Raw genomic sequence first — 9898 nt, forward strand, 5'->3', positions numbered from 1 at the left:
TGATTATAAGTCATTGTTATTGTGTAGTTTGCAACCAGCCCCTGATCTGTCAAATGATGCAGGATTAGAATTATATGCTGCATTAAAAACATGTCACTTATGTGATTTATGTATTTAAGTTTCTAACATTCCATATGAACACACCGTTTATTTGTTCACATTCTTGTACACTCTACTAACAGACATCCCATAACACATCCTATATCCGGTGTAACCTGCACAGTCTGGACATTCAGCCGTCATCCTTCAGGACGCTCTCAACAGCAAAGAGTTTATTTGGTGGTCATGCAGACACAAGGCCGGCCGTCTTGAAAAATAACTCGAGGACCTTTCACTGACAAAAGGACAATTGCGTGTCTCTAAGTGGATACGCACAGATGTGTGTCTTATGTCTCATAAATTAACGTGACGATGCTGCATAAACAGCAGTGACGGCTGAGGTCATCAGTCAGTCCCAGCGGAGCAGTGTGACTCTGTTGTCCGTCCCTCTGTGGTTCATATGGAGTTTACCGCGACAGTGTTGATGGAGACTTTAATGGGTTGGGGTCACTTTCATTTATGAGGTATTGGTGTATTGTATATAATGTTTGGCCCGTAATGGACTGTATTCAAACTGGTGACCTTCTATTTGCTGGTCCACTATGTGGTAAAAGTGCACTGACAAATGCACTGACAACGCCAAGGATTTAACCTTTGTTAATACTGGCTAGTGCTTAAATGTGGTCAAAGCTGAAGGCTAAAACAATCGTTATCAAGTGTCAGGCTGAGTTGACGTGTGCGTGATCTTTTAACCTTTGTTTACTGAATCACTAAGGCACCTTAGGCACGTTGACTTCCTACAGCGGAAAGGGCGGGACATTTGCATATATACTCAACGTCTGGGCTGCGTGAGTCTGACGTCAGCACGCACACGACATGACGCCAGACGTGGTCGCTTCTCAGTCTGGTCCTAACTTTTCCAGACACATACATACTGTTTTACGTTAAATGTAAAACAACTAAACACATTTATTGAATTAAAACATATCTCAAAAGGTAGTTCATTTGTTGGATTATGCTGAGCATAAATCTATACATTATTTACTGGAGTCAATCCCAGCTGATAGAGGGTGAAAGGAAAGACACACCCTGGACAGGTCACAGGAGACAATCTCTAACACTCACTTTCACATTCAAACCTACAATCAAGTGCCCTATTTACCTAATCCCCACATTTGCATGTTTTCGGACTGTGTGAAAGACTCAAAGCGTCTTTGAGTCATGAGAACCTTACTCACACAGGGAGAAAATGGAACCTCCACACACAGAAAGGCCGTGACAAGTTTACATGCAAAGTCTGTGTGCAGATGCGATTTCCACATCAGCCGAGCCTAGAGGTGAAACAATTACTCGATTATTAATCGATTACTAAATTAATTGTAAACTTTGATAATCAATTAATTGGTTTGAAGCTTTTTTTTCCGTTGTTTAAACAAGATTTTGGATTGTTTTAGCTTCTCAGATGCGAATATCTTCTGGTTCCTTTGCTTCATAAAACAAAGGAATCATTAAAACAGAATCGTTTTGGTGTGTAGATAAAAACCAGACATTTGAAAACATCACGATTTCCAGGTTTGACAAACACTGATCAACATTTTTATGACATCTTCTGATATTTTATGGACCAAACGATTACTCGCTTAATCAAGAAAATAATCAACAGATTAATCGATTATGAAAATACAATACAAGAGTTTGAGAGTTTCTGCAGCAGCACTTGAGTAATGAAAGCAGACAGAATAACAATTTGAGCCTTTTATTGTCAAAAACGATCAACAGAATGATTGGTAATGAAAATAATCTTAAACTGCAGCCCTAATCTACAACACAGACACAAACACACAACTTCATGTGACTTATTATTAATAATTGAAATTAACATAAAGAACAAGTACTGCAGAGGTTGGAAATCAACACCAAACAATGTTCAGTCAATTTCATTTCATTTCAATTATGAACAAAAACATTACAATAACTTTACATATCAAGGCAAATCTCTGGTACATCTCTCCTGACTGCACTCATATATGCTTATGTTTAAACTATGGCAGAAAAACCTAAATATGACTGTTGTAGTAATACTTTCCACAAGGTTTGTCCATTTGTCATTTCCCCTGCAATGTCAGATGGACCGTTTATGATGAACACACAAAGCTCCAAAGAATCATTCTTACATTTGGCACAAACAGATTTTCTTGGCTCTGATGTGAGAAAAATACTTACACAGGTTAGAACTGCAGAACTAGAAAGGATGTAAAAGGACAGGGTAGCCTTCGTTAGTACAGCTCCATCCTGTGCCACAGTGTCGTAGTAAAAATGTACCAGTACCATTTAATGTGTGGACTGGACAAGAGACACTTCAACTCAACAGATTCTGGAATGTTTGGGCAGGTTTGACATGTTTCCTTGGCAACAAATCAGAATGTTCTAATCTGCTTCTAAATGAGATCAGAATCCCCCTCAGTCGATACAGTTTATCTCTATCACCATAGCAACATATATCTATCTACCTAGTATCTGAATTTCCACACTGTTTAGACTGCAGCCATCTGATGCCAAGTACATTGATGATTTTTCTAAGTGTCTTTCCAGTGCCTCGGTCAATTCTATTTTTATTTTTTTAAATTAACATAGTTGTATGGTATATTCTCACATTTACAGAGGGGTGAAACAAAGTCTTCTGGACTCTAGGTTAAAATTATGTTAGCTTTATCTTTGTGATTCATTGTGAATTGTTAACATCATTTTTCTGTGAGGAATATTAAGTAATAGCACAACATGTTCATATATTTGCAAAGCATTTAAATTCTGCATCGGAAATATTTAAGTGACCTGACTGGAATGTTTCAGTTCTGCCAAACTTTGCTTAATGCATCATTCGTGTTATATCAGAGTTACTCTATTGATTGGTTATGAGTTGTGAGTTTACTTCACCATTAATTATGACTGGGTGACTCATTTATCTGAAAGCCTAATTTTTCTCAAAATACTTGAAAAGGCAAACAAATTGAGAAGGCTCACCTTAGCCGCTGTTAATTACAGGTAATTATACCCACATTGTGATGGACATAGCACTATATTTGTATTTATTTGTTTCACTCTCTGCAGTCACGCCGATGCAGAGGTTACATTAAAACTAGCTTTTCAGTCATTTGTTTCAGTCTGGTGTAAAATGAGCTGAAGGATTGTAAAGTTTTGATAAATGATGTTTCACAGATGGACCACGCAGCTTGAGTTTTAAGATTTGCTTCCTCAAATCAAGTTTGAAACAAACTCAAACTCCTGAGTTTACCTGGGTCAAAGCCTCACAATAAACCCAAGCCAGCAAAAATAATTTAGAAAGAGAACTTCTGACTGATTAGAACAATTAAAATTCTGAGGACACAATATATACAGTGGGTCTACAGAGGCAGTGACTTGGGTTGTGAACTGATGTGATAAGTCTTCATTAGTTTCATCAGTTTATGGTAAATGGTCTGTGCTTTTGTAGTCTTATTGTCCACTCATAGTGCTGTACACTACAATGTTTGCTATGCACACCTAGTCACTCGCATATTCATACGAGCCGCACCCTTTCTCTATGTTGGTATGTCAGTTTGAAAATGTATCGACTGAGCTTATTGATCCTCCTGTACTGTCACAAACTGCAAAACAAGAACAGAATACAAAGAAAAAAGAAACTCTCTCTGGACTACAAGGTCCAGATAAGCAGACGCTGACCTTTCCTGAGAATGCTTTGCACAAGGGGACGACATTGGAAAAAGTCAGAGACAACAAGTGTGGTGATCCACCTGGGCCATTGAATAACTCAGTCGCTACCAGGAGAGATCAGGTGGAAATCGATCATCTGTCTTTCCTCTCTAGTCCTTGTGAGATTTTCCTTTGGGCTTCTCATCATAAGAAACCCCATATTCATTCACTCTTGTCTTGTCAACAGGATAGAGCCTGGAAAAGGGAAAGGAAGTTGTCACGTACAATATATTTTTTCTGAAAAGGTAGTGGAAAAGCACCATTCGATGTCATGGAGAGTGCACACATTAAGACTTCAGCGTAGGATTAGAATTAGGGTTAGTTTCGCAATTATGGTTGAGGAAATGCATGACGTCAATGGAAGGTATGTGTGTGTGTGCGTGTGTCCACATACCATCTCTGGTAGAGGTAAACGAGAAACACGACGTCATCTCGGAAACATGCCAGTCTGTGAGAGGTTGGCATGGTGATGATGAAGGCGAACACATCGTCGATAAAGGTATTGAACGCCTGGAAATGATCAATTAGCATCAGTTAATGTTAAATCCTAAATATAAACAAGTATCTCCAATATAATTTAATATCTCACCTTGTACATAAAGGCTTTCCAGGGAAGGTGGGCCACAGATTTCAGCTGAAGAAACCAACAGAAAAATAAGGTATTTGTTAGTTGGTAGGTTACCAGTAATTGAGAGGCACATAATATGAACACATTCTCTCCCTTTGGAATTATTAAATATATTATTTACTGTATCGATGACACATTTTTTAAAGCAGCATAAAATATAATATCTGCTAAAAACTGACCTTATAGTTGACAAATAGTTGAGGAAGCATGAAGAGGAAGCCGAAAGCATAAACACCTGTGAAGGTGACACGAGGTTAATTAGGCTTTTCATTTTAATCAAACAATGGAGAAAAATGTAAAATAGTAAGAGAGTTGTTTTAACTTACCATTCACTAAACTGTTGATCAACCATGAGTACCAACTATGATGAGGAGAGAGAGTGATGGGACATAATCAGTATAATATTAGTGATTACAAATTTTATTGATGAACATACCCACACCTACCTCTTATATCGTAGGAATATTAGAGCGTAAACAGCACCTCCGATACAAAGTGGGTAGAGGAGGAATGACAGATACCTCATGGCCTACAGAGACACACAAGCCACATATAAGCATAAGTTTGTAAGTCATATAAGTCTTGGTTGTAAAAATGTGGTCATCTGTCAACGTTTGAGCACACTATGTCATACCAGAGTATCATACTCTTCTGTTCTTCTCTCGGATTCATCTAATTTCCCAAACTATTCCACAGAAAAGAAAACAAATGGGTTACACAGGGAAATATATCATTTATCTGTACATATTCACTGTCAGTTTGCGTGTATGTGGTATGTATACAATGACACAAACGCATAAACACACACACCCACCAGGAATGTTGGTTTGCCACCTTTCCAGAAAACCTGAATCTTAAAGGCCTTCTTCACTTTCCATACCTGTACAAATAGAAAATAGAGATGTAAGACAAAATGACAAACCCACAGTATAGACAAAACATGAGGCTTAATAGACACCGCAGCCATTTTGACATGTTTTAGCAGGACAAAGAAAGGTTTTACTGATCTTTCCACTTCATGCAAGTCAGGACAGCGTGAATGAACCAACATGAACACTGAGCCATTGTTAATTTGATTATACATACGTGACTTCCAACTGTCAAACCTGTCAAAATGGTAATTATCAAATTACCCATTTGATAATCCTCACATTTTAAGCACATAATAGCAAATATAATCCAGTTCAGGAAAAAGCAATATCTTATCTATCTTATCTTAAAAATAACTTTTTTTGTCACACTTAAAGTGCCCTTTGTCTAAATGTCAGTGGTCATTTTGTTTATGTCCTTTTAAGTATATGGGTACTTGCTTCAATGATAGAGCCGATCCCAGCAGGTATGAGGACAAGCAGGCTGGTCTGCTCGTCAAACAGATAGAGGAAAATCACTATGGTGCTGAAGCATCGCCACAGCACTGAGAGAAAGAACACAAACACAAACTGTTACATATGACTCAAGTTAACAAAACAATACAGAACACACTAGGAAAGCCTGGTCTCATGTATATTCACAGACTGACAGTAACACACTGTAAGTTATATGCCAGAATTCATTCTGAAGATCTAAACATTCAAAATGTTCAGCATGTATTTCCCGTCTACTATTATATTATTTCAGTGACGCACTTGACCAAAGTTACCTACCTGCTTTGCTTGACATTCCTACCATACTTTTCTTATGCTTCCAGAAGCTGATGTCATTCTTAAAGGCTAGGAAGTCAAAGAGAAGCTGGAAAAAAAAAACACAACGTTGAGACAACTCCTCCATTTCGCACATATTTTAATGTTTATACGAAAACACATGTAATATTTTGCCGTTTGGTTTCACTGAATGTGTAATCAGGAATGTATTCACATGCTGTCAGTTTGAGAAATCAAAATTAGACGATAAACATATTAAACATACATATACATACATCATATTTTGTTTTGTTGTTTCAGACTTACATGGAAGGCAGCTACAAAGAAGGTCAGAGCCAGGAAGTACAGGTTAGTATCCACAAATATCCCTTTAATCTCATCTGCGTCCTTCTCTGTGAAACCTGCAACACATACATACACACATAGAAACACAATTAACGGCATGTGTGTGGCATAGAGGAGGAGAGAGGGACAGAGGAAGAAACAGAGGGGGAAACAAACCAAACTGCTGCAGAGAGAAAACAGCATCCTGCATGTGGATCCAGAAGCGTAGTCTACCCAGAGAGATGGAGTCATAAGAGATGGTCAGAGGGACCTCCATGGACGTACTGTTGATCTCCTGCACACACAAACAGCAACGACTTTATATTATTATCAAGGAGTGGAAAAAACGAACTCATGTTGCGACAAAATTAGTGAAATTTGAATTGAAAAACGACCAGAAATGTAGTTGCTGTAATATTTATTTCAAAGTTAAAACCTACTGCAAGGTCCTTGACCCGGTTGCTGAGCTCATCAACAAACAGCAGAGGTAGATACACCATCTTTTTACCATTTTGGAATCTGAAACAGCCAAATAACACATCACGTATCCACCAGGGTGCATTGGCTTTAATATTCTCAGTGATTTCTGAAACATTTGTGTATGTGTGTGTGTGTGTGTTTTCAATATCTTACACTCTGAGGTATCTGTGAACATCACTTGGGAGGTATTCTCTGTCAAACACGAAGTGGTCACTGACAATGTTGACCGTCAGTCGGGAACGCCAGTGGGAAACTGGGTGATCCGACATGGAAGTGGCTCCACTTGTAGCTCCACCTGCTCCATGTTTGCTATTAACTTGTTTGTTTTTCTGGGCTTCTTCCTTCTGACCCTTTAACGTAAAGAAAACAAGTAAAAACAGGTTTCAGAATTGTTTTAATCAGATGGTTTGTATCTTCAAAAGAAAATCAGAATAAGACAGGAAATTAGATGACAAATGTACAAATAGCAGTTGTTCAGGTATTGAGGAAAACCTCATCACGTTTTACATATACCTGTGTTTGATCCTCTCCAGATATCAAAGAGATTTCAGGAGGTTTAGGGACCATGTATGTGGTTAGCTGAGCCACCAAGTGGACCTGTCGTGGGTCCTGCCAAGGACTGATTCCAGCTTGATGAACAAAAACTAGAGCGTACAAAGTTCCATTGTTACGGGTCTTCTTGGGGAGGGAGACATTGACTATTCTGGAGGAAAGAGAGGAGAGAAGATAGAACCTTATAGATAAATTATCCTTAATTAGATACAAGTACATTTTCTCTTCCTCTTTAAACAATGTGAATCTCACCGACCTCTCAAACTTAGTGTTGATGTCAAAGTTCTCCTCTTTATGGATCAAGGTATGTCCTCCCTCTGCATTGGGCCGCAGTGCAGTATAGATACTTAACTATTTAATGTCAAAGAAAGACACGCCCAGTTTATTATTTGATCTATATGCACACAAACAGGTGAACAGAGGTCATATTGGAAATGGAACCAATCAATAGTGAGATCATTCATCCACTTTACTGACCTGTAGTTTTGGGTCTTCTGCCAGGAACGGTGTGATACATTTATCACTGTCGTGGTCGCAGGGTTTGGTGTACACAATCCCATACATCACCCAGCAGGTGTGGAGCACGTACACAACAAACACCCCGACGATCAGGGTGGTGAATGATGTTTTCACAAACATGATGCCCACGTAGTTTTGTTGTCTCCGGCGGCTAGCTGAGCAGCGGGGCCATATGTCTGTTAATGAAGAGTCAGAGATGGTGGTTTTAAGAGTGATGGGATGTAGAAAGATGAAGATCGTTTACTGGTCAAGGATTGATCTGGATCATTCCAGTTCCCTGTCTTGAGCTGGATCAATGTTATAAATATGATTTTAAATTGGTATGTTAACATTTTAAATTGCTGAATTCCTGAAGACAACAAGGACCAAACTCATATTATGTGAGATGAAAGAATGTAGAGTGTATTCTCTCACTAACTTCAGAGGATTACCTTTACTACCTCAGAAATTTAACCTGAATTCTTTTCATTTTTTTTACGTGCCATCTTCACTTTTTAGTCTTCACCAGTAACAAATGAACTGATATTTGCAAATCCCACAAGTGTTCCATTTACGATGACACCCAAAGTATTCACATAGACCTTGTGGTTGGACAGATATACTCATTTCATTACGAGTGTGCAATTTGCGAGCAGAGACATACAAATAGAGGGTTAAAGGAATTGTAGCTAGCAGTTTCTAAGTTTTATCTTGAAAATAATTTATATGGAGGAGGATTTTGCAGAGGGAAATGGTAGATCTGGATATAGGGGACAAGTGTTGTGAATTAGCTTTAGCTAAAAACACTATGATGCATGCATCAGATGACTGTTCAAACGTGTCTATGTTTTTGTATGTGTCCCTATCTAAATAAATCGTAATAATAATAATAATAATAATAATAATAGCTGCAGTTTTTCAGACTTATTTATTTATTTGTTTATTTAACAGGGACAATGCACGGCTCTCAGCCTTACCAGAATTAGCTACTAGCTAAATTAAGTGGCCTTATAAGATCCAAAATGTCTACAAACAGACACGAGATTGTTCTAAAGATCAAGTTTTCAAAGAGGCTCCGACTAAATAATCTTCTCTATCTTTTTTTTTCCAGTATCAAATCATTTGTCTTTTAAATTCCGATAAGCAGAGGGTTCGGGCAGGTCAAGAATATTTGTCCAAAACGTGTTCCTCTGGTTTTTGGTCATTGTGTTTCATGACAACGGCCCAATAAACAAAAGACGAAACGGATACACGTCAAGATAACAGCATATCTGATATACATAGACTTGTTTATTTAACTGTGTGCACACCTGAGCATACCTGAGCTGTCAAACGTATCTGGGACACATCTATTCGTTTGAAGACCTGCCTGAGGTTACAGGAAACAGATACCAGCTATGTGTTGCTGCTGGTGATGGGCCATCTATGAACCGAATATAAAGCGGACTGAGATCATATGAAGCTCAGACACAGTCACTGTCAAGTGTCCATACAGTTTCCTCTCTGGGGTTTTAAATGAAAAACATTTGATCGAGTAAATCTGCCTCTTTTAGCTCATGTAAAATACCTCCTATATGGTCATTATCATCATCATGCTCAATTTGCCTCAGATTTGTTGTGTTAAGCCGTAAAACATACCGGTGTTTCATCCACCAGTCAGTCAGTCGGTCCGTCACTGTCGCAGTAGCTCGGCTGCTCTCGGTCCATTCACTTCACCGCTTGTGACAGGCAGTTAAACGAGACGTCATCGTGTCTTCAAACCCGTCCAGCGCTGTTACACCCTCTGCTTACTCATCTGGTCCCATTCAGAGAAGCAAAGAGGCAGGTCAGGGCAGAAACTGTGAGCTGAAAGCGTGAGGTGGATCTTCATTTCCGTCATTCACTTCCTGGTTGGTTTTCCAGAACGAGAATTAGGGAAGTCACGCGAGAGTAGAGTGAAAAGAGGCTATATGCTGAGGCTCATTGGCTCATTGAATTTAACACTATT

General features: G+C 38.7%; 1 protein-coding gene across 1 annotated transcript; it reads right to left on the reverse strand.

Moving 5' to 3' along the window:
• Positions 1–1854: 1854 nt before the first annotated feature.
• On the reverse strand, positions 1855–9633 carry LOC310935480 (lipid scramblase CLPTM1L). The gene is made up of 18 exons (XM_083899391.1): positions 9550–9633; positions 7891–8108; positions 7670–7764; positions 7375–7564; positions 7015–7211; positions 6822–6900; positions 6559–6676; positions 6364–6458; positions 6061–6145; positions 5728–5831; positions 5232–5297; positions 5052–5102; positions 4864–4946; positions 4744–4778; positions 4597–4652; positions 4379–4423; positions 4184–4299; positions 1855–3984 (listed from the first exon to the last, which is right to left on the reverse strand). Exons 2-18 carry the CDS (start codon positions 8050–8052, stop codon positions 3900–3902), a joined length of 1662 nt encoding a protein of 553 aa, XP_083755517.1. The 5' UTR covers positions 8053–8108; positions 9550–9633; the 3' UTR covers positions 1855–3899.
• Between the last annotated feature and the right edge of the window lie 265 nt (positions 9634–9898).

The sequence above is a fragment of the Microchirus variegatus genome (genome assembly GCF_963457635.1).
Source record: "Microchirus variegatus genome assembly, chromosome: 13".
Classification (NCBI taxonomy): domain Eukaryota; kingdom Metazoa; phylum Chordata; class Actinopteri; order Pleuronectiformes; family Soleidae; genus Microchirus; species Microchirus variegatus.

Coding starts and splice junctions, on each gene's coding strand:
- LOC310935480 (XM_083899391.1), bottom strand. CDS start 8,052: ATGTTTGTGAAAACATCATTCACCACCCTGATCGTCGGGGTGTTTGTT. Junction 7,212..7,374: donor CTGGAGAGGATCAAACACAG/GTATATGTAAAA, acceptor TTTACGTTAAAG/GGTCAGAAGGAAGAAGCCCA. Junction 5,832..6,060: donor AGGAATGTCAAGCAAAGCAG/GTAGGTAACTTT, acceptor TCTTTCTCTCAG/TGCTGTGGCGATGCTTCAGC.